The sequence below is a fragment of the Taudactylus pleione genome, unplaced genomic scaffold (assembly GCF_031769625.1).
Source record: "Taudactylus pleione unplaced genomic scaffold, aTauple2 ptg000199l, whole genome shotgun sequence".
Lineage (NCBI taxonomy): Eukaryota > Metazoa > Chordata > Amphibia > Anura > Myobatrachidae > Taudactylus > Taudactylus pleione.
Genome location: NW_028284601.1, coordinates 11643202 through 11668707, shown reverse-complemented (window position 1 = coordinate 11668707; position 25506 = coordinate 11643202). Strand labels below are relative to the sequence as shown.

At 41.2% G+C, this 25506-nt stretch overlaps 1 protein-coding gene across 1 annotated transcript in view; it reads left to right on the top strand.

The window, feature by feature from the left end:
* LOC148518799 (cytochrome P450 2G1-like) overlaps window positions 1–25506 on the top strand; it is a 75553-nt gene that overhangs the window by 35104 nt on the left and 14943 nt on the right. Inside the window, exons 4-6 of the mRNA XM_088477127.1 lie at window positions 2161–2321; window positions 6409–6585; window positions 21435–21576. Of these exons, the coding sequence (XP_088333253.1) occupies window positions 2161–2321; window positions 6409–6585; window positions 21435–21576 (480 nt within the window). The remainder of the gene's footprint in view (window positions 1–2160; window positions 2322–6408; window positions 6586–21434; window positions 21577–25506) is intronic.

The following is a 25506-nucleotide window of genomic DNA, read 5'->3' as shown; positions in this document are numbered from 1 at the left end:
AATTCTCAAAAAAACAAAGTTTACAATCTTGAGTACAAAACACAACAAGTAATCATAGCATAGGTAAAACATTGTTAGAACATTTTTGTTATTTTACTAGTACTGTTAAGAAAATTATTTGAACATCTGGGTGATGTGCGAAACCTCCCTTTTATACAATTACCCATAAAGTGCCAGGAGATCACCTGTAATAACCATCTGTCCAGAACCAGGAACTAGCACAATGCTTCTAACTGATTGCAGACAGCCAGAAACTAGTGCTATACATGTAATTATCAACTGTCCTTAGCCAGGAACTAGTTTTTTGCTCTTGAGTGTGGTAATTACAGATCAATTCCTAACACTGTGCCTGTAATCATCTGCTCATAGCCAGAAACTATTACTGTACTTACTGAATAATCACTAACTCCGCAGAGCCTACAACTAGCTCATTGCTTATATCCATGGATATGTATTTGCACCAACAGCTACAATTATATTTACAATACTTTGTATCAAGTATATCCTACACATCTTAGATTGTAAGCTTATTTGGGAATTGTTACATCTTTACATTCTTTTATGTAATTGTTTGCATCAAGATTGCATCAATTTACAATGCTGGATAATATCTTACTGATTTTATAAATAGATAATAAGTAAAACTGTTTCTTAAATGTCCCCAATGTGCCTAAGCTTACAATATGAAACTCTACCGAAAACTATTTACTGACTTAGGGCCTGATTCACTACCGTACGCAACTGCGATTACGCACTTAATCAGCTGATTGTTGCGTTCTGCGTATGCATCACCGTGAGCAAACTTGCTATTGAGATTGGGACTGTGACTATGCAGACCCATGGCAGACAGATTGACAGTGCCTTTGTGGGTGGTGATGGGGGGTTGGTTGGGCGAATGCAGGCTTGCCAGTGCATTTCAACACTGTTGCAGTGGCATGCATAAATTATCCACTGCGATGGCCTGCGCAGTCTGAGGTCTCATAGCGTGTGCGTGTTGTTAGCAATTTCTGTGTAAGGTCAGGGCTTGTGTAAGTGTGCGCGAGGCTGCAATGGTATTCTATTGTACCGATGGTTTTGCTAAACATTATGGATGTGTGTTAAGTAAAGTGAGTGTCCTTGAGTAGTGCTGCGAGGGAATAGCAACAGCAGAGTGTTAGCATACTATCGCAGTTGCACTGGGTGCATAATCGCTATTGCATACGCATTTGTGTGAGGTAATGAATTAGGCCCTTAGTACGCCAGCATCAAGAGCTACAGTGCAAGCAGTTTGGAAAAAAAAAAATATACATATATATATATATATATATATATATATATATATATATGTGTGTGTGTGTGTGAACCTAAGTAACACATGTGTACTATAAGAAAAAGTTATATTAAAAATAAACCCACTTGGATAAATTTAATTATTCTGGTGTACACCATCCAGTTTTTTTGATAGGACTTCAGAGGTAACATCGATTTAAAGTTACCCATAGAATGAATACTTGTGTCGGAACTTCAGTGGTACACTATTTGTAAATCCATTACACACTTAGCAAGGAGCAATCAAGGTCTTTCCTACACATCCCTCCATTTGTGCAAACCTTTAGCAGGAAAACCATATATGATAAGATCAAATCTCCCATAACAAAGACCCCTTTTGAATTGCTTCCTCTTTCATTTACATTGACAAGGAGATTTCAGTACAGTTTTATATGGATCAACAGGTTACAATTTTCTTTACAGTCAAGGCACACATCCACTAACCGACTTCAATCTGACTGCACGATTATGACATTGAAATCGTGCAGTCGTTTGATAGTCTGTGCTGTGCCTACACTGAACGATCAGTCATTCACTGTAGGCACATCAATAATCCCCTATGCTGTGTAACCTGACGTTGCCTTCAGGTTGTACAGCATTTTCGTCCAATGATTTATGTTGGAAACGACCAGCGGGAGCGCGCATTGCTGGTCGTTTACGACAAAGTGCACGCTCAGTAATATCGGCAAATGGATGTGTGCCTTTATTGTTCTTCACTGTTTGTTTAAAAAAAAAGCTGTCTACTGTGTTAATGCTGCAATTGGTCATAAAACTAATTAGCAGGATTAATATTATTTTTTTACAGTAACTGTTAATAAGGGAAGATTAAAACATTTCTTTCATACCTTCCAGAATCATCCGTTGATCCTCGACACATTTTCAGCAAAGCTGTTTGTAATATTATTTTCTCCATCATGTTTGGAAATCATCATAAATATGAGGACGAGGACATAGATACTGTTTTATCTTGTATAAATGAAGCATTTGTGACTATGAGCTCGGCCTGGGGACAGGTAACCATTTCATTATTTTAACATAGTACATATATTAAAGCAGGAATGCAAAAAGCATTGCCAGACCCTATAGCAAAATCTGGGTAAGAAGTTAAGAACCCAATGATTTTGCTCCAGTTTCCTGGCCAAAAATTCTGCTCTAAAGAACTATTTAAAGATTCTGAAAGAACTATTAAACTTTTGGATCATACTTGAACTTGCTGACTGAATCTTTGAGTGCCACCTTCTATTCACTCTGAGGATTATATATGTATATAAAACTAGTGTGCAGCAGTGGTACTCAAAGAATTAATAAACCCAAGACCATGTTATCAATATGATGCTTCAGAACTGCTTTATGTTCTTTTTTCATGGATACTGTATATAAAAGACTAAAACAATGTTGTTGGGTCATATTGCCAAGAAATCACTATTTTTAATAAAGAACAAAACGTAATTCCATGAATGTTGAGTTGGTGCAAATCCTTCCCATTTCCTGACCTTGGGTGAGTGCTGTTATTAGATTGACAAAAGACTTTCTAAGCCTGAAGGAGGTCAAACTTAATGCTTTGCCAGCCTTTGTTAATGATGGGTGGGTTATAAGTATAATCTAATACTACTTTTACATCTGACTGCTGGGTCGCACTCGGGATTATGTTCATGCACCCATCCCGGATGCAACCTTGTTGATACCCCTGTTAGACTGGCAACCTGACTCGGCTCTAATGCTGGATCGATGATGTCATGGGCATCATGTGGTGAGCCAGTGCTAGGAGATGAGATCATCTCCAAGCACCAGCTATTCCTATGCAGAGAACGGGACATGGGTTGCATCGACCCAGGGTACACGTTCACACTGCATCATGAGCAGGAATAAGAATTTAACCCTTCTCATGACCAGGCAGGGCCGGCTCTAAGGGTGTTTGACCAGTGCGGTTGCACAGGGGTGCCACCCGTAGAGGGCGCACCCCTCCCCAGCATCCTGAGTTCAGCGGGACAGTAATGTTCCACTCTGGCCCACGGGTGGTCAAATCGGGAGGCTGGGGTCCCCTGCCACACAGCGGCACAGGTGCCGGACCCCCAGAGTGTGAATGGATGCCACGCGCATGCGCGCGGCAGCCATTCACTGATGGGAGAGGGCTGGGGGAAGCCCAGCCAGTGACGGAGTGCTGGGCTTAACCCCCAGCCTGATGTTATTTGGCGGCGTGCCATGCAGACACGCCTCCAAATAACATCACATAGGGGGCATGGCCTATGGTAATTAGGCCACACCCCCAAATTTGGGTGCGTGATGTAAGGGTGCCTTCTCAAGGGCCAGCACAACGTGCTCCCACCACTGGAGCCGGCCCTGTGACCAGGGTTGAACTACTGGGTCACTCGACCCGGTATGTTCCAAACCTGCCCTTTAAAACTGCACAGTAACCAAAGTTGCCACGTGTTCATGTGCAATAATCCGGGTTATTGCCCGTAGTGTGAAAGGGGTATAAGTAAGCTGAGGGTTTAGACCTCAGGAGTTTTATTAATCAACGTTTCCGAGAATGATGTTTCTTTTATCTGAGTAATCCCCATCCTAAAAGAAAAGAACTGCGCTATAGCAATCGCAATATGTGTGCACACAAATAAGGTAAAAAATGTTCACTTTATTAAACCTGTAATATACAATAACATGAATGTGTAGGTCCCAGTATTATTTTAAATCTAATTAAAAATAAGCAATATGCTCATATAAAGATAGAGTTAAACATCTTGATAAAAACACAACACTTCCTATGCAGGAAAAAATATAATATTAAATGTTCCAATGACACAAATAGACGATACAAAGAAATCATCTAATGTGGAATGTATTGACCGAAAGTTCCAAGCATATTGCAAAAGGGGGAAATAATGTAACATCCACTTAGTTGAAATATTTTTACATTATTTCCCCCTTTTGCAATACGCTTGGAACTTTCGGTCAATACTGTACATTCCACATGAGAGGAATTCTTTGGATACTCTAATCTTGTTTGTGAAATAATAATATTCAGTTTAAAATATCTTTTGGTTATTGGTGGACCTTATTCATGCATATTTCTGGAGGAATAATATTTATTCTAATTCCTCTGTAGTGTAATGCTCCAATTTACTCTTATGATAAACTATCACTCATATTATATATGTAAGTCCAACACCCAGCTTTCCTGGGTCGAGTGACTTGGCAATCCAACCTAGATAGCTTGATGAGTTTAACACTGGAATGACCTGTATCACCCTGCAGTGCTGTAAACAGGTAATCCAGGTTGTCCGACCCGTGTCCCGTTTAAAAGCATGGGGGTTTCTGGATTTTGGTAGTTAGAGATGTCCTCTCCAAGTGCCGGCAAAACCATTCCACTGCACCCGTGGTTGCCCCTTTGGCTAGGCTTCTTAAGCTGAGACTTACTCAGCTTGAGCTAATCCACAGTTGCAGATCCTGGCCTCTTCCCTCCCAGAAAGCAAGGGCATCACACCCCTATTTCTGGAAACGTTGGCCATAAATGCCACTGCTCTGCCCCTCCCCAAATGCTGCAGCCTGTCAGTCAGGCTGAGACTGGGATACACTATAAGCATACTTGCAGATGGAGGGCTGCACATGCGCAGTACACCTCCTGTGCATGCGCAGTCCTCCAACAATTGGAGATGTGCGCTAACCATTGGGTTGGCCTACATCCTTCAATAAGGCTGAAAGAGTCTTCTTTTCTCTAATTTCATGAAATCCAATATCTGACTTAACGATACTGGATTAGAACCTCACTATACCCCTGCCTATACCTTCTAATATCCTACCTATAAACCTCTAAGGATGACACTAATTTGCGTACGCAGTCATACAGTAAATAGAGACTCCAGACTTAGAACATGTGGTTCCAAAGCACAAAGTATTATTCAAGTAAAAGTACAGTGAGTTACACGCTATTGATCCAGACACAATTCAGCACAAAGGAATTATACAGACCCAAGTACAGTATACATACACAGTGCTTCCGGACCAGTTGTTAGGCATCAGCAAGAAACCCCTCATCAATCAGCATTCAGCACGAAGACTAAAATCCCAGCGTTGGAGCACACATATTTATACCCCCCAGGAATAGACAGAACAATAGAGACGTTTGTTGCTGATGCCATTGGTTCCCATGATGGATGCATCTGTTACAGAGTGTTTAAAACGCTGGTTCAAATAAACACAACCCAACCTCCAACAACTGGGGGTCTCTGGCTTCCCGCCCCATGCAACATCCTAACAGTTGCTCATATAATATACATTTTGTTGCTTGAAGTCTCTGCGGTCCATAAGTTGAGAATGCATGATGCGATCTCCACACCAATAATACCGGAATTCTGCTGAAAGAGTACGCATCAGTACAATACCAAACACCGCTTATTTATCATGTATAAAACCCTGATTACTAAATAATCTTTATTTCACAGCGTTTACACTAAATGAACAAACTTAAATCTTATACCTTAAAGCTTATTAAACCTTTTATGTGAGTATATAATGTATGAGTATGCGGGGTTTGATATAAAGACGCTAGTTAACTTGGGACAGATGCGTGCGCATTTAGCTAATAAACAGATGCATTTGCTAATATGTGACTAGTTAACAGCGCAATTGTGCGTATTAATGTGTATATGAGAAATGGTGAAAGATGCAATCGCATGGTGTTAATAGTAATATCGCCATATGTACTTATGTGTGAGTTTACCTAAAATGGCGCTTTGGCGGCCATTCACAAAATGGCATCTTGCGATCTCATTTCCAAGATGGAGTATTGCGGCCAGTCTCAAGATGGCGTCGCTGCAATTCAATTGTATACTAATCTTGTCTCAGCCATTTATCCAGCTTCGACAGACTTTAGGGAGCACCATCCACAGCTTATTTTGTTGCATCCTTATGGCGCAATTGGCATTAATATACCTTTTTTTAATATATTTTTATTCATTAAACTTGTGTTTATTCTATCAAGCCATTATTCTGATCAATGTTTCAAAACTTTCTTAATGATTTTTATCCTTGACAAAAAAAATTGTCATAAATGTCCTACAGTACATATGGTTTTTATGTTGCATCATTCATTTCCATCTCCAGATGTATGATATGTTTCCGGTGCTGATGAGAATTATTCCTGGGCATCACCACAACATATATCATCTACTAAAGAAGCTCAATCAGTATGTAGAAACCAGAGTCCAAATTAACTTGAAAACTTTGGATCCTGAAAACCCGAGAGATTATGTTGACGCTTTCCTCATTAAAATGGAAAAGGTAAAGTGTAAATGTGTCCATAAGGACATCTCCAAGATAGATTTTATGGAATTATATAAAGAGAATAGATCAGTTTTAGAAAGGAAGTATACTATGACTATCGCAAGCAATACTGGGAGGAATTATGAGGATGTTGTATAGTATTAGGAGAACCATATTTGGAAGCAGTGCATGGTGTCATATGAACAGTTATACAGCTGAAAGTAAATAAAAAGGTAGTTTCTTCAGGTGTACAATTTCTATTATCCCAAAATTCTAATCTGTAGATATTTAAATGACCTTTATAACCAAAGCCAGACCACTGCTGCTGTTGCTCCCAGTGCAAATTCTCATATCTAAAACTTTAGACAGCTCTCTCATACCCTGAGAAAACTAGGAAAAATATTTATTGATTGTATAATACATGTATTTTTCTGTCTGAGAAGCAGCAACTGCAGCCAAAGAGAGTTCTAGAATAAATGTCTTAGAACAAAGTTTATTAGCAAAACAGGCTACTGTCTAGCTTAGATGGTATTTTAGGTAATAAATATGGATATCTGGGAAGCCTCTAGCTCCAATGAAGATGGTAAGTCACAAGTTTAGACAGTGCTCAAAGTGGGAATTAAGAGGTTGGGGTATGGCAAATGAATCTCTCCCCCCCTCCCCTTGGGCCCCTGCTTCCATATCACCCCATTGTACGTCTCACCCCCCCACTCTCCCTGCCTGCTCCCCTCTCTCACACCCTGCCCTTCTCACTAATTCCCTCTCTGTCACCCCCTATAATACTAACTGCCTGCCTCCCTCTGTCTGCCCCTCTCTCTATTCCCTCTCATATCCTCCCCTCTCTCTATTCCCCCTCACTACTTACCTCTGTCCTGCGCTCAGTGCGCTGCTGGAATGGAGCTGCCAGGACTCAGGAGTACCAGGGCCCACATTGCTGGTGCAGTTGTGCGAGCTAAAGAGAAGCTGCCACTTGGCAGCTTCTCATTGGCTGGCGGCCACGAGCCCTGTGATTGGCTGGCTGCCGCGAGCCCTGTGATTGGCTGGTGGCCAGTGTGTGCTGACTGTAGCCAGGACTGGATGCTTTGTCCCGGCTACATGCCAGCGTGTCTGCTGCCGCCGATCGAGATGTGTCCCCTGCGGGACACATCTCTACACATTTCCGCCGCTGTTCCAGCACTGGGATGCCATTCTGCATCCCAGCGCTGGTGCATTCTTTTCTGCGGCTAAAATGAAGTGGGGTCGGGAAGTGGCGGTATGTCATACCGCCGTATACCGCCCCACTTCGACCACTGAGTTTATACATTACTAGTTCTAGTGGACTTGTTTTTCCAAACTAATTTGAGAAACAACTTACGCAATTGAGTGAAGGAGAATCTGAGCACTTGAATAGAAAATGTCTAGAAGATATAAATCAACTTCAGTTCAATGTAACATACTGTATAAAAGGAGGACAATTCTCATTATAAAGAATATCATAAGCGCAAGTACTGTAAACATCAAGGTATTTTATTTTTAAGGAGCTTGAGTATAGAGAGGTGGAAATGTAAAAGAAGAATTTCTGTTTTGGGAAAATTGATGTTCTACCTCAACATGTGTCACTAAAAAAATGTTAAATAGGTACAGTATGCATAGATGAGCAAGAAGATGTCATGGTATGCAGAACATCATTAGCAAAGAGGTTTTATATATTTTGGCCCAAAAAAGATGTCCTTGAAGTCCAATTACCATGGCCAATGACTAGTACAAATATTAGAGACAAAAGAGGATTCTGAAAGGACAACCTTTATTGAAACTCTGGCCGAGTGAACTGATTGACTTCTTGAAGGGCATACAATTTCTTCAGTTTTAAACTTGAATTTATGCTAAGGGGCATATGTACTATGTGAATCTTCCAAACAGCTATGAATAGATGTCATTTATCATCCACTTGGCCCTCCTTCTAAGTGTCTTGACAACTGTGCTTCCAGGATCCCTTACTTTTCCTCAGATCTTCCCTCCATTATTTTAGGTGACTTCAGTACTGCAATCGCCACATAACCTTCTGTCTCTAAAATCCTTACCCTCGCATCTTTGTTTGGTCTCTTCCAATGGACCTCCTCACTATCCCATGTGAGTAGGCACTCACTTGATCTGGTCTTCAGTCACCATTGTGATATTTCTGATTACTCCAATTTCCCATCTCCCTCTCTGCCCATAACCTTCTCTCATTTAACTTTTCCCTCTCTCCTACTCCACTTCTGATTCCTAAGGCCATTTTTACTAAGTGTAACATTGATGTTGTAGATATGGTTTCCTTATCCTCCCTACTTGACTCACTCCTCTTTACTATTCTCTTTCTCCTACCCTGTTGTTCCAGCAATCACAACTCACCCTAGCAGATCCACACCTCAACCCTGGCATTTCAAATGCACCAGATACCTGCAAAAGTTTTCACAAACCGCTGAGTGATGATGGAGGAAATCATGCTCTAAGGCAGACTTCCTCCATTTCAAATTTATGCTCTCATTCTACAGTGTTGCCCTTTACCTCTTTAACAGTCATATTTCAAGAACTTCATCTTCTACCAGTCCTCAAACCCCCAGTACCTCTCTGCCACTTTCAACTCCCTACTCTGCCCGCCCCCTCCTCACCTTCCTCCTCACTCGCTCCCCTTGACTTTGCCACCTACTTTACATGTAAAATTGACTCCATAGATCAACATTACTTCCCACCAGAACCTCAGAAATCCACCCGTTCCTTTCCCTGACCAGAGCCCCACATCCATCTTTCCAACTCGGAATCTTTATCCCATATCTGAAGAGGAAGTCATGGCCCTCATATAGTCTTTCTTCTCTTCCACCAACCCCTTTGACCCTCTTCCCTCCTGCCTCACCCACTTTCCCTCTCCTTCTGCCTGTTCCCATCTTGGCCACCTCCTCTATATCTCCCTCTCATCAGGCACTGTATCTTCTGCATTCAAGCATGCCTAATACTCTCTCCAACTACCGCCTCATTTCTCACCTCCCTTTTGCCACCAAACTCCTTGAGCGTATTGTTTATAACCACTTTACTGCCTTTTTTTTTCTACCCACTCCTTCCTTTCAAACAAAAATAACACACACATACATTTTTCCCATATTACTCATCACATGCCTAATGATGAGAACAAAGACACTCTTGAAAATCAACAAATACCAAAATAACATTATAGAAGGAAGGAAGGAAGGGAGAATGTACATAGGGATGTGTAAGACATGCAGAAAGAATTAACACTCTGTGGAGTGAAAAATTTCAGAATATTTGAAAAACACTACAGTGGTAAAGAGGAGAAGTAAACGGCAATGATAAGGATCATATATATATATAATAAACTAAAGTGTATTGTTGTTTCAGATCAGTCCCTTCTGTTAGTACTTTGATATATGCTTCCCAAGCAGAGCTTCCTTCTGGAGACTTAATCCCTTTTGGCTGACAAATATGGAAGTCGCTTCCAAATTGTTGGTTGCTTGAGATGGCTTCCTTGCAGGCAATTCTTGTGTGGCTAAACCCAACTGATATGGGACACCTTTAAGGTATTTCTTCTGGGCACTTGGATATCTAGGGTGGCTCAGATTAAAGCTGGCCATAAGCAATAGGGTCGATTGACACTACATGATATTAGATTTTATTATCAGGCTGCACAGTTGGTGTAGATGAGAGATTTGGTGCTTGTGCTGGAGTGTGGGGATGCACATTTGTCACTGCTTTATTAGACTAGTATAATATTTACCCCTTTGCTGTTTCTACTTGCTATGTGCAGAGGGTTGTCCCACCCCATTACAAAAGGTAAGGTAGGTGGCCTATAAACCTCTTGGTCAGTTTGTCTTTGCTTGTATATTCAAAATTTTCCAATAAAAATACCTGATTTACAAAAACTTACAAAATCAAGGATTAATTATTATGTTGCTGAAAGTTTTAGCCAGATGGTCTAGAAATACTATGGGCAAAGAAAAAAATAGTATTAAACCCAAATATAAAAAGGAGAGGAGAGTTGTTATACTGGAAAGGGATTAGCATGATGAAGAAATAAAAATGCAGTTAAACATTAGTAATACATACTGTATAAAATATTTAAAAAGCTCCTACTTCCAGACTTCCGCTTCTGATGGCCATGGAGACAGCCACATGAGCTCTGAGCTCCATTGCCTGCTTGGCTAAATTTACTTTCACGGTCCTTCCCGGCCCTTGTTTACCTGCTGCACTTATCTGCCTGGCTGCCTGTTGCCCTTCTCCCACTGCACAGAGAGATTTTTAATCTATCACATGCCTTCCAAAGCTCAGAGGCTGAAAGCTGAGCACCAGCGGCAGCTTTCCAACATGATCGCGGCTCTAGAAAACACAGCCAATGCTGCAGATCTGCCACCTCCTACAACACCCAACACTCTGTCATATCCACTTGCTGTAGACACACCAGGAACTCCACTTCCTCTGAAATATGGAGAGATGGTTAAGTTCATCAATGAAACCACTGAGCCTATGTTTGCTGCAAAGGCAGCTTCCCTTACTCAGGCAGTTACTGATTTAAAGGGGCAGATACACCAAATTTCGACCACAGTATAGTTTGTGGAGCAAAGAATGAGTGATATGTTTCAGAATGTGTCCTTACTTAAATCACATACAACCAAGCTCCAGAAGTCCCAATACCACATCTGGTCTAAATTAGATGATCTGGAGAATCACTCCACTAGAAAGATCTAAATCTAGTGGAACTCCCAGAATCTGTAAAAGGGGCCCAATTACACCATTGTATTACTACCACCTTGCCTGAGCTTTTACATATTTGAGATGCTTGCACAGATCTGATGATAGGGCATGTACATCAGTTGGGACCTCAGAAATCCTGTGACTCTCTTAATTCTTATGATTTCTTGCTGTTTAAATTTTCTCCATAAGGAAGCTATGTGGTCTGCTTAAAAGAAGATATGTGATCTCCAGTGAATTGGCTTAAGCTCTTCAAATTCCAGGATTATCTTTCCCAGTTTACGAGAATATGCAAGGAGCTCCTGTCTTGTTAAGGATAAGCTAAACTTTGCTCTTCTTTCCCGACAAGACTAGGACTATATGAGGAGGACTCATTAAAAGATTTCATGAATGCTCCAGATGCAGCTGCATATTTAGATGAAGATGCTGTGGAAAAAATGGCTTTGCTGATACATGTTCTTCACAAGTTCCAGATTGATGGATGTATTTTGTTCACTGGCAATACATGCCACATTTACATAATTCAAAGTGGCCTGCTGCTACTGTACCTCCAGTGCACATCTTACTGAGGTCCTTAGTAATTTGTATAAATCCGTATACTCTTATCCATTCATCGATGCTATAGCTAAGTCTAATTTTTGGTACATTTTTACCTATGCCAACTAGATACTACTTTGGTTGAACCCCTCTATGCCCCCATAACAATAGAAGAACTCTGGTTTGCTATTAAAGCTTGAAATCAAAAGCCCTGGGCCCTGATGGCTTTATAGGTGATATGTACAAAATTCTCACTGATAGAATTGTAGATTCCCTACTAGGTGTTTTTAATCATATTATTGAAAAATGTGCTATTCCCCAATATTTCAGTTCAGCCCTTCTTAGGTTCCTCCAAAAACCTGGTAGAAATCCAGAACTCCCAGATTCATATCTCCCCATATCCTTGTTAAACATATACTACAAGATATTGACACAAATTTTAGCAAATTGCCTTAGACTAGTCCTTCCTCATCTTTTACATACTGACCAAACAGAATTTATTTGGAGTTGTCACTCTACCTGTTGAAAAGTCCTGTCTGTGGCTTAATCACTGTGGGGCTGCAATAACTCTAATTCTAATCTATTATTTGCTTAGATGGCAAAAAGGCTTTCAACCTTGTGACACGGGAACATTTTTATGAGGTTCTTTCCCAGTTTGGCTTTTCAGCAGACTTTATAAAAATGTTACAAGCACTGTATATAAACCCTTATTCTGAAGTTTTATGTAACTGGTGTTTTTCTGACCCCTTTGCTATTTGTAGGACATGTTGAGGATGCCTATTATCCCCTCTTTTATTTGCTATCGCGATTGAGCCCTTTGCAATAGCGCTGCATGCCCTTTCTGATATCTCTGCTATTTCAGTGGGCTCGATGGAAACAATAAAATAGCATTCTTTGCTGATAATATGCTTATTTTTGTATCTAACACTGCAGTCTCTATACCAGCCATTTTGCAATCAATCCTTCTCAGGATATAGGATTAATGATTTCATTTTTCAAACTGTGCCCTGTTCCTTCTATCTTCTACAATTCTTTGAGTTCTCTTTTAAAATATTTAGGAGTACTTATACCCCCTAATCATGAAGATATTTATATTTATAAGGTTAATTTTTCTCCTTTTGTTATCTAAAATTGCTAAAAATGTAGATTGCTGGCAGCATTTTCCTTTGTTTTTACTGAATCAAGCGACTGCTCTAAAAAGTATTATTTTCCCAAAAATGATCTTATATTATACAAATGTTACCAGTACCTCGCTTTTTTTCTACATTTTTTTGTTTGGGGAAAAGATCTCATATTTCCATAGTAAACTTCTGCCTTCAATGAAATAAAGGAGTCCTTGCAATTCCGGAAATACAAACTTTCACTCAAGCGGTATTCTTTAGATATTCAGTATATCTGATTGGTTGTTATCTCACTCATGCTAAACAAACATACTGCTAGAAGAAGCCTTAGTTCTACCCTACTCATTAGGAGCTCTTCTATGGTATACGTTCAGGAAGCGGGCGGATGCAATGCCAACCGCCGGCTTCCCGACTGCTTAATCCAAGCGAGGGTTAAATGACAGGCATCTAAATCTAGACGCCTGTCATTTTACTGATGCCAGGAGACCGGCGCCCAGCATCCCGATTGAAGGGATGTTGGGTGCCAAGCGCGGACAGCCATGGGGGGGAGGGTTAGGTTTAGGGCTCCTGGTGGGGACTTAGGGTTAGGCACCCACCCAGGAGGTTAGGGTCAGACTAGGGGAAGGGGGGATTTGGGTTAGGCACCCCAGGGGGAGGTTAGGGTTAGGCACCCCCAGGGGACTTAGGTTTAGGTGGCAGAGAAGGGGGGTAGGTTTAGGTACTTAGAGGGGGGATTAGGGTTAGGCACATGGGTGGAGGTTAGGGTTAAGCACCCTAAAGGAGGGTTAGGGTTAGGAGGTATCCTCAGCTAAGTACAATATCTTATTTGGTTATACCTATTGATCGCAGCCCCAGATTAATAAAATATTCTCCAGTGATTCTACATCCTCAAAATATATCCTAATCTGTGGGAATCATTATTGCACACCTGCTATGACTAATGTATATTTTTCTTGCTGGAAGGAGAAAGGTATTCTACTGTAGCTATGGAGGATGTTTTTTGACCTGGGTGGAACTCTCCTCTCATTCCAACAGCTCCAAGAAGTTTCCCACCAAATAATTTTATATATCTACAGATCCAATGTTTTAACCAATCATTATTTCCCCCTGTATTTTTATTCTCAGGTAATGACACACTACTGGCTTTATTAACTTTGGTAAAGTCTATTTCTTATAAAACTAAATATTTATGTTGTGATCTTTAGCTGTAGCTTTAGATACGCTATGGTCGACTACACATTCCCACTGGAATTTAGATTTTCCACACGTTTCCTGCTGTTGAACAGTTGTACAATATGGACCTTCCATTAAAATATCTTCCCTCAGCATCACTACAGGAAGTGCACCTTCACACTTGTCATAGAGCATATATTTTGCAAGGCCAATGTATGCATATAGTACCTGATGAACCAGGGCATTTTAGAAATGGAGAGCTCCTACCGCTATATTTTTTCATAACATTTGGGTCTGTTATAAGATCAGACGTCTCTAGAATAAGGTGCTCTTATTCCTTATTAACACTTTTTCACTTAATCTCCATTTAGATCCTTTAGCCTTTTTAGGTGCAATTTTTAGTAATTGACAATCCTTAATGGCACAAAGCATTTAATACCGTTTATTACTGTAGTGGTTACCATTGCAAAAATAGTAATACTAATTAATTGGATTTTCAAATCTGTCCCTCTTTTAGGGACAGTTAAATTAATTCTTACAAAGATGCTCTATTTTGAAAGACAATCTACATTACCACATGTGGAGAAAGGTGCTCCTCAATTTTATAACAAGTTAGTTCCTCCTTGATTTTAATGTTAATATTAAATAGAAATATTTACACAGTAGATCAGTTTAATATAATATGGGAATATTAATAAAAAATATGCAAAAAAACTTCTATGCTGTAGAGTAAATTAAGTCCCTACAGCTATAATGATGCTCATAACAATAGCAATGTCAAAAAAGTAAATAGAAAAAAAACTAGTCAGCAACTATTGTATAATGTACAGTAACCTAGAGTAAGGATCTAAGAAGAAACATATATATGTTTAATGGGCTTATCTTAACCCTATATGGTTCTCATCATAACAAAATAAAATTATTAATGCAAGAATGATAATATTGATGGTAAAATTAGTCTTTATAGATGGCTAAATTAATATTTTTTGAGACATTATAGAGAGATGGGAGGTTTAAGCAAGTAAGGGGAGCAGTTACTAAGGGCCAATTGTAATAGGGTGTCTGTTTTGGTAAATTGCGAGTTTGGTGCTAAACTCGCAATTTTTCACAACTCTCCAATGTAATAGGGTGTCTGTTCACTAAAACTCGCATATTTCAGAGTTACTAAAACTCTCCATTCTCAAACTCGCATCCAGATGTTTTCACATTGAAAACAATCAACTCGCCCAGTGTAATAGAGTGTCTGTTTCAGACTCGCAAAAAAAAGATTACCAAAAGTCCCCAAATAATAGACCTGCTTCAGGCTAGCGAGTACATCCTGAGCAGGTCAGATAACACAGAAACATGCACATATCCATGAGATATGTACATGTTTCTGTGTGTACTTATGCAAAATGTTTTTAAATTTTAAAAAATTACGTGCACCCCCTCCCCAAAAGCATAACCAGCCCCGGGCTTTATAAAGCCTGTTCTGGTTCTAAAAATACAGGGGGCAAAATGCGTAGGAGGCCCCTGTATATTAAGAACCAGCACAGGGCTTTGTTGAGCTGGTCCTGGTTCTGGAAAATCAGGGGACAAAACAAGTAGGGGTCCCCTGAAAATTCCAGAACCAACACCGAACTCTGTCTAGTGGGGGGATAATGCCACAGGCAGGGAAAACCTTTAACCGGTTTCCCCAGCCAAAGCATTATCCCTGTCCACTAGTCAGTCCAGGCCGGGGATCCCTGGGGAGTCTCCAGGGCACCCCAGGCCTAGACTGATAGCCCGGGGCTATCCCCGGCACCCTATGCCCATGGGTGCCGGGTTGATAGTGTTAGTGTAAAGTGTAAAAATAATGTTTCCATATTGACTTTAGTTGTAGAACCACAAGTAGCAGCAAGCCTCCCCTGCATGCTGGTATTTGGAGAACCACAAATACCAGCATGCGGGGCATTACGGGCCCGCTGGCACTTGTAGTTCCACAACTAAAGAAATACGTAAATAAATAAACATACACCGTGAAAGTATAATTTTAACAAAACATACATGCACACTCACACATACTCACCTAGTATCAGAAGTAATCCATAGGGGTGTACCTGAAAAAAAAAATCCATACTCACCTTTCCTATGCGTCGATCACATCCACTGGCAATCCAGGGGTTAAAATAAAAAAAACGCAAAAAACACGATCCATGCCGGACTGAGCAAAGGTATGTGTGTACACATACCTTTGCTCCGTGTAAATGACCGGGGCACACGTGTGCCCCGTCAGTGAAGGGGCCGCCAGCCAATCATGGAGCATCTCCGTCAGAGCAGCTCCCTGATTAGCTGAATGCGGCCAGCCTGTGTCTCCCATAGACTTCTATGGTGAGAAATCCCCATTGAAGTCTATGGTGGGAACCGCTACATCGTAGCTGCAAGATTAATTGAGGTTAATCTTGTGGTTACATCAATGATACAATGTCCGGCATGGATCGTGTTTTTTGCATTTTTTTATTTTAACCCCTGGATTGCCTACTTGGAGAAGTGGACGTGATCTACGCATAGGAGAGATGAGTTTGTTTTTGTTTTTTTTCAGGTGAGTATGTGTGAGTGTGCATGTATGTTTTATTAAAATTATACTTTCACGGCGTATGTTTGTTTATTTACGTATTTCTTTAGTTGTGGAACTACAAGTGCCAGCGGGCCCGTAATGCCCCGTATGCTGGTATTTGTGGTTCTCCAAATACCAGTATACAGGGAAGGCTTGCTGGTACTTGTGGTTCTACAACTAAAGACAATATGGAAACTTTATTTTTACACTTTACACTATCAACCCGGCACCCATGGGCATAGGGTGCTGGGGATAGCCCCAGGCTTTCAGTCTAGGCCTGGGGTGCCCTGGAGAGGGGTACCCCTTTATTGGGGGGGTACCCAACTCCCCAGGTATCCCCAGCCTGGACTGACTAGCGGTCAGGGATAATGCTTTAGCCGGGGAAACCGGTGAAAGGTTTTCCCTGGCTGCGGCATTATCCCCCCGCTAGAAAGAGTTCGGTGCTGGTTTTGTAACTTTCAGGGGACCCCTACTCGTTTTATCCCCTGATTTTCAAGAACCAGGACCAGCTCAACAAAGTCCTGTGCTGGTTCTTAATATACAGGGGCCCCCCTATGCATTTTGGCCCCTGTATTTTTAGAACCAGAACAGGCTTTATAAAGCCCGGGGATAGTTATGATTTTGGGGAGGGGGTGCAAGTTTTTTTTTAAACACAAACAGAAGCCTTCACGGATCTTACTGATCTGTGATGGCTTTTCTAAAACTCGCACCTTTTAATGCTACTCGCATTAAAAGGTGTCAGTTTACATAGTCCTAAACTCGCCTAAACTCGCAAATGCAGTAGCCTCAAGCTGAAAAGTTTGCAGGCTATTGAATTTGCGAGTTTCAGTACAAACTCACACTTTTTAAAAGTGCGAGAAAGTGCGAGTTTGTACTGTTACTAAAACAGACTACCTATTACATTTGGCCCTAAGAGTCTTGGAAGGTGTTTTAGGGCATAAAGGGTGCGAAGTAATAGGAAGATTTTTGAAATGTATCCGCATACACCTAGCATCTATGCCAAATGACAAGAGACATTTGGAGTGACTGTGCATTTCTGGGACTAGTAGCATACTGTACTTTTCTTTCATTTTCTGCCACTTGGGAGACCTGCACATTTGCAGTACACATCCTGCACATGCTCAGGTCTCATAATCGCACACAGATGTACAAATGTCGCACATCAAATCGATCAGTATTATCTAGCAATGTAGTTTTGTCACTCCCAGTTGTTTTATTTAATGTGAAGCAGTTACTAATTTTACATTAAAAAGATGCACATTGCAGAGAAAATTAGGAGCTCAAAAACGGTCATTCCACTTTAAACAATAAATACAGATTCTAAGCAAATCTTCAAAGTGTGTGATGAAAGCTTAAATGAAGGCACCAAACTATATACATAAAGCTGATGAAGAAATAAGACTTGTTATTGTATTATAACACAATCCAAAATCCTACATGACCAGTATCAGCTGATCAGCAATTATAATGTTCTGGAGATCTATTCAATATCACTTAATTTCAACATACAAAAGCAAGGGAAAATTTACATTTTCACCTGCTATTGTACAAATTAAGTTTTGGGGCCATTCATCAAAAAGGTAAAAAGGTAATGCATGAGATATCACAGATATCTCCTGCTTACCTTTCTCTCACGATATGGCCCTTTGTCCCTATTAGAGGTGAGTGATTCGGATTCTGTGGAATCTGAACCGCTCCAAACATAGGGGATCCGAGTCCACACGAACTCTGTTCGGGTGTTCCCCGCCTGACTCGGATCCCCGTTTGGGGCCAAACGGCGGCCGTCTGATGTCAGATTCTCTCGAGAGAATCCGACATCAGGGCTCCTCGAGTGTAGGGCAGAACGCTGTGATAGCGGTCTGCCCTACACAGACACAAACACACAGCCGCCAGTGGCAGCTGTGTGTTTGTTACAGCAGCCAATGAGAGTCACACAGACTCTCATTGGCTGCTGCACAGAGGGAGCCGGCTGAGCTCACTCATGAGCTACATTTTCCGGCTCCCTCCTCGGCGCGTGGATACAGCGGGAATTCAGGTAAGTTTTTTATTTTTTTTATGTGTGTAAGGGCCGTTGGGCGCTACTGTGGGGCACAGCTACAGGGGGTCATACTACTTGGGGGGTCTGCTACTTGGGGGGGCATACTACTGGGGGGGCACACTACTGGGGGGGCCATACTGCTGTGGGGGCCTGCTACTGGGGGGCATAATACTGGGGGCCATACTACTGGAGGGCCTGCTACTGGGGGGGCATACTACTGGGGGAGGCCTGCTACAGGGGGGCTGCTACTGGGGGGGTCATACTACTGGGGAGCCTGCTACTGGGGGGGGTCACTTACTTGGGGTGCATACTACTGGGGGGCATAATACTGGGGCCATAATACTGGGGGCCTGCTACTGGGGGGCCTTCTAATGGGGGGCATACTACTTGGGGGGCCATACTACTGGGGGGGCCATACTACTGGGGGGCCATAATACTTGGGGGGCCATACTACTGGGGGGCCATACTACTGGGAGGGCCTGCTACTGGGGGGGCATACTACTGGGGGGCATACTACTGTGGGCATTGTGTAAAAGGAGCACTACTGTGGGCATTGTGTAAAAGGGGCACTACTGTGTGTCGTAACATAAATAAGAGACACTACTTTATGGTGTAATGTGAATCAGGGGCACTATGTGTGGTGTAATGTGAATAAGATTGTGCACTGTGACTCCTTGGGCCATAGCCTACTTTGAAAACAAGTACTCTGATTCTGCTGGCCGTACCCCACTGGGTGGGTGCACTAGTTTTCATTTCTGCCACTGCTATGTGGCAGTGTTTCATAGATGTGCTTTATTCTGTGGTGTCTGTGTCATTGTGCCGCTGCTATGTCGCTTAGTAACCAGTCAGCTCACTGCAACCTTTGGCAAATAATGTTGAAAACAATATTATAAGCTGTGAGGTGTTCTTAATTTACTGGAAATTAATGTTATTGAGGTTAATAATACTGTAGGAAGAAAAAAAAAGACCAATTTATGTGATTATAGCTTTTTTTGTAAATTTTTGTAAAAAACTCCAAATCCAAAGCCAGTCACCGCAGTTTGGCAAATCCAAATCCAAATCCAAAGCCGGACGATGAATTAGAACCAAATCCAAATCTGGGAAAAATGGTCCGGCGCACATCCCTAGTCCCTGTACACTAGTATGGGACATACCTGCCGACTTTCTGGTTGCTCCTTCCAGGAGGGAGCAGCCAGATTGGCAGGACGGGGGCGGGCGTGGCCGGGACAAGGTGGAGTGGCTGGGTGGGTGACAGCACTTGTGGGCATGGTGGGGGCGGGGTCACACGATCACGTCAGTTTAGCCCTGCCCCCACTACACAATGCCGATGAAATAGGCATTGTGAAGCAGGGGGCAGGGCCAAAATTATGTGAATCGTGTCACCAGGGGTTGCAGGGGATATTGCGGGGGAGATAGGAGGGGTGGGTGGCAGCCGGGACAATTGCTTGCCTTCCCGGGAGGTCGGGAGCGGTACCCGATTTTCGGTAGGCTCCCGACCAAATCGGGAGGGTAGGCAAGTATGGTATGGGGACCTCAGTTCATCAAGCTCCAAAAACACAATATTTTCAGAGCTTGACTGTGGGAGCATTCGTCATCTTCAGATGGTGTTCACTCCTGCACACATTGCACTCCCAGCTCCTTCCCTATGGGAAGAGGTTCCAGATTGCAAAGAGGGATCCTTTTGGATCCCTCCACCCCTGTCTGTGTCTTTCTGCCGGATGCCAGGGCTTTGTGTGCACTAGCACTGCTGAGTCAGCCTCGGCAGTGTTCAGTTTCACTGTGAAACTGTTCAGGGAGACAGCTGAACTATGAGCCTGATTCAGTAAGGATCGCAACTGTGATTACAAATGCAATTGGCCAATTGTGGTGTCCTGTGCATGCTTATGCATCACAGTGCCCATGCGCAAACCATCCACTGCGATTGGGACTGCGATCACAGTGACTACATAGACCCATCGCAGAGTGATTGACAGGAAGTACCATTTGTGGATGGCGACTGTAGGGGGGGGGTCTGCAAAACAAAGACATGCCAGTGCGTTTGAATGCAGTTGCATAAATTATCCACTGCAATGCCATACACAACCTGAACTCTCACTGCATACAGGAAGCTTACCAATTTCTGAGTAAGGTCTGACCTTGTACAAGTGTGTGTATGAGGCTCCATTAGTTCTCGATGTTACTGGTGGTTTCGCAGTCTTGCTAAGTATTACGGACGTAGGTAAGGTGGGCATCCTTATGTCGTGCTGTGAGGTCATAGTGATCTCAGTGGATTATCATATCATCGCAGTGAGACTGTGCGCGGAATCACAGTTGCAATGCATACTGAATCAGGCCCTATATTTGTTAATATGAGACAAAAATCCAGTCTCACTGGGAGAGATGCAAAACATGGGTAGGTCATTTGTCTTCTAGCTTAAAGTTATTCACAGACAGAGAAAGAGAATGTATAATGATGAGGTTAGGAGAAGTAATAATAATCATTACAGGAAGCAATTATATGGAGTAATAGTATGTATGTGTTGAAGTTCTATTGTTGATGCCTATGACGTAAATTGGAGGGGTTGTTTGTTTCTCAAGGATACACCATGGACATATAGTATATATTTAAAGTGTTTATGGACACGGACAGTTTCATTAATAACGTTAACAGAGTCTTTTCATTGCATCAATGAAATTTATCAGTGCATTCTCTTTACTTCATCAGGAGAAAGTTAACCCACACAGTGAATTTAACATGAAGAATTTACTGGCAAACACATTACAGATCTTCTTTGCTGGGGTGGAGACTGTCAGCACAACTCTGACCTATTCGCTCTTAGTTCTTCTGAAATACCCTGATGTCCTTGGTAAGAGGCAATAAATTCCTTTATCTTTTATGGTAAGCATCATCACATTGAACACTAGGTCTTTTATTTCAAAACCGTTAAATAATTTTACTGCAGATCAATTATGTTTACTTTGTATGACTCGAGCACACAGGTGCAGTGATGCAGGATGTCTTTGGGCAACAGTGTATTAATAAGAGAATCAACTGAGACATGTTACTGTACCTACTGTAATGTCTCTGGTGATCTCATATCACTATGCTGATGTGATACGTATTGGCTCCTGTGTGGCCATTGTGCGCTTTCACAAAGAAATGGAAGATCTCTGTGCATGTGAAAAGGATGTCCTGGAATGACAGCAGGACCTGTAACTAAGCACTAGGCAATTTTTATTTGCTGTGTGTATTAAGACAAGCAACAAAAAGCTCAGCTTAGTAAGCCAGCTATGGTGTTGGCATTACTGAGAAACCAAAGGCGCCACTGGAGAAATCCTGATTTCTGCATGGACTGTCCTTTAATACATGTGAAAAAGCAGTAATAATTAGAGATGTGCAGTTCGGTTTTAATCGGATATGTTCAGATCTCAAAAACGGCATCATATTGGCTTATCCGGCTGTTACATGTTTTGGATTGCCAATAAAAGACATCTGAACTAATCTGAAATTTTACCGATAAGAACCGAATAAAACAAACTCTCACATCTCTAATAATAATCCCTTGTTTCTGTGAAAATATACTTCCATTTCCATAATATCCTATAGTGTTTTTACTTAAAATTAATGCTCCTGAACGCTGCAAGCAACACTGGAATTTATTTATACTAAAATGGGTTCTTAGAATTTCTATTAAAAAAAAAAAAAAATATATATATATATATATATATATATATATATACATACTGTATATATATCATTTTTTTCGGATTCTCAATGACAAATGTGTTTAACAAGATTTGGGATTTGATCCTGCATGAACCGGTTTGGTATTCAGCAAATTTTGGTCACTCCTGGGGTCCTCATGAAACTAGCAATAAAATGGCATAATATTAATTAATAGAAATTGTGGAATTGTTAGAAAACTCAATATCCATTTAAAACATTTGAAATAAAAATTCTAAATTTAAGAAACTGACATTATAAATGATTTATTTGTTTACCTATAAAAATATTCTTTATATAGATTTTCTTGCAGAGGAACGGTGATTGGATACTGCACACATGTGTGCGGCGTCTACTCAGTGCCAAGAGAGGCTGGGGGCAGCCAAGTAGCTCGGTGATTGCTGTGGGAGTGATGTGCAGTCATGTCCCTGATTTAATACAAAATGGGAGCGTGGCACAAAGGTACATATATGACTTTCTGGTTCCTTCCTCCCAAATGATAGGAAGTACGCTCACATCAGCTGCTTGCCTTGGCCTTGTTTCCTGATTCTGAACCTGCTTACAGTCTGCCACCTGCCTTAACCAGGATTCTGACTGCTCTTTCGGTCTGCGGCCTGCTTGGACATTTAAATTGGAGTTGCACCTGCAAGACTGCACTATGCCTTAACATTTCCATACACCTAGACCAGAGGTGTATTAATGCCATAGAGTCCCATGTATAGTATTTTATTTCCTGCTGCAGCACCCCACTTTCTGCTAGTATACCCATCTTTCATTGATATCTTCATACGGTGGCACAAACTGTACACTGAAGATTTCAAAGGCATTGGCATAGCCCAAGAGCCTTGAATCTGCATATGTAGCAACAAGCTACCACTGAACTATCAGGATACTCACAGGTCTCTCTCCTTTATATCGCTAATATCTTCTTCCTCAGATCTCGACCCACATGTTCCCCTATTGCTCTTCCTTCTCACTCAGAAAAGGTGTCCATTAACTAGAAATTTGCAGGTTTGGTTCCCAGATAACTGATATACACCAAATTTAGGGGTTCTGAGATAAACAGAGTCCCGGATCGGTTCTGCAGTTAGTTCGGAACTTGGATTTAAAAGCAAGCATAATATGCGAGCGAGTGTTTGAGTACATGGGCAGAGATTGATTGGCTAGCTCATAGCCTATGCTCATATTATGCTTGCTGATTGGACATCAGCTCCTTATCTAGCAGTAAGCCGTATCATTTCCTGGTGATCAGGTGACCAAGCCTTCCCGGCGAAACGCGCGTCCGTTCAAGTGCTCATAGCAGCAAGGACCTCATGCGCACCTCATTGCAGCCCTACAGGAATAAGACTTTACCTACAGGTATCTTTCTATCGCTCTATAAGTGCTCTCTCATCTAAGTCCCTAGCGCTTGACTCCCCCTGCAATGCCAATTGGTATCAGGGGAGAGACGCAGCTATTTTCTCAGACAGCAGAAGCGCTGTCTGTTGTTTCATCTGGCATATACGCTGCTGTCACTCTCTCATTCCCTATTTGATCCAGAGAGGGATAGCAGAAGTGACGCTGCATCCATTTATTCCAGATCTTACTTTTTTCATTACCATCTCTGGTTTAGGCATTTGATATCCTCATATAATAACCAATTTTGACTGTGATTTTTTTTATGTCAAATATAAATGAATGCAGAATTACGATACAGTACACCTAAACTAGTAAAGTCATTGCTGGGACCTTATGTGATTTCACTAACCCTATTCTTTAATCAGGTGACAGAGACTCTTCATTTGTATGCTGACTCAATATGTTTATTGAGACTTTATAATTACTCACCTTTATTGTGCCTATAACTTGGGTGTAATTTTTATTTACCCCATATTATCTCGACGTGGTATATGTCATAAAAACCACATTTAGAACCCTAGCACTGTTTAAAAAGGTGGTTATATGTGTCATTTGTCCTATATGATGAATAAGAACTATTGAACGGGTTTTCTCAACTACATTATCTTACCTGTATTTTTGATTTTGTTAAAACTAGCTCACCAGGCTGCACCCAATTGAGGGTACTTACACTTATCTAGGTTCCCATATTAAGATGTATTGAATCATTACAATTGTACTTAAATCTTTAAGGTGGTCTGTCTAGTTTCTCTGTGAACTTTCATTTGAGAACTAGAGATTTGAGGTCCTTCTTATATATTCGCCCATATTACCTTATTAAGATTATATGCATATGGTTGCTCATTAACTTGAATATCTACTCACATTAAGTTAATTCTTCCTGTGTATTGACAGTGATTACAACATATATATATATATATATTACATATCAATTGTCTTTGCAACCATTGATTGCATCATATATAAGGTTTTTATTAATTGTTTTTTGATCCTGGTTAACAATTACTCTTTTCATCTCTCTCACACACCCTTTGTGGGTGTTTATTGTGTCATTTGTTATTTGCAATACATTGTAATTACTACTAGGAGAGAGTCTTATTTTAGGTAAGAATAAATGTTAAGTTTTAATTTATTTCATCATATCACTTTCAGATTGTTTATATTACTTATATTGTTTTTCTCAAGGGTGCCCCACCCTAGGCTTTTTTTTTGTCTTTTTTTGGATATACTTCTATGCTCTCTAAATAGAAATATCTCTAAACCCCCTTTTATGTGTCTTACACAAACTGTGTGGGTGCACCACCAACCTGGAGTCATCCAATGAATTTGACAGTTGGGATAGACCTAAATGGTGGTTTTTCTATGTATCTATTGAATACTGCATATTGATAATCATTATTTTAAAATTATAATGAACTTGTGCGGACCTGTACTTTATACTTTGTATATGTATCAAAGTCAACAATCAAGAGAAGACTTCACAAGATTGAATATAGAGGGTTCACCACAAGATGTAAACCATTGGTGAGCCTCAAAAACAGGAAGACCAGATTAGAGTTTGCCCAACAACATCTAAAAAAGCAATTACAGTTCTGGAACAACATCCTATGGATAGATGAGACAAAGATCAACTTGTTCCAGAGTGATGGGAAGAGAAGAGTATGGAGTAGGAAAG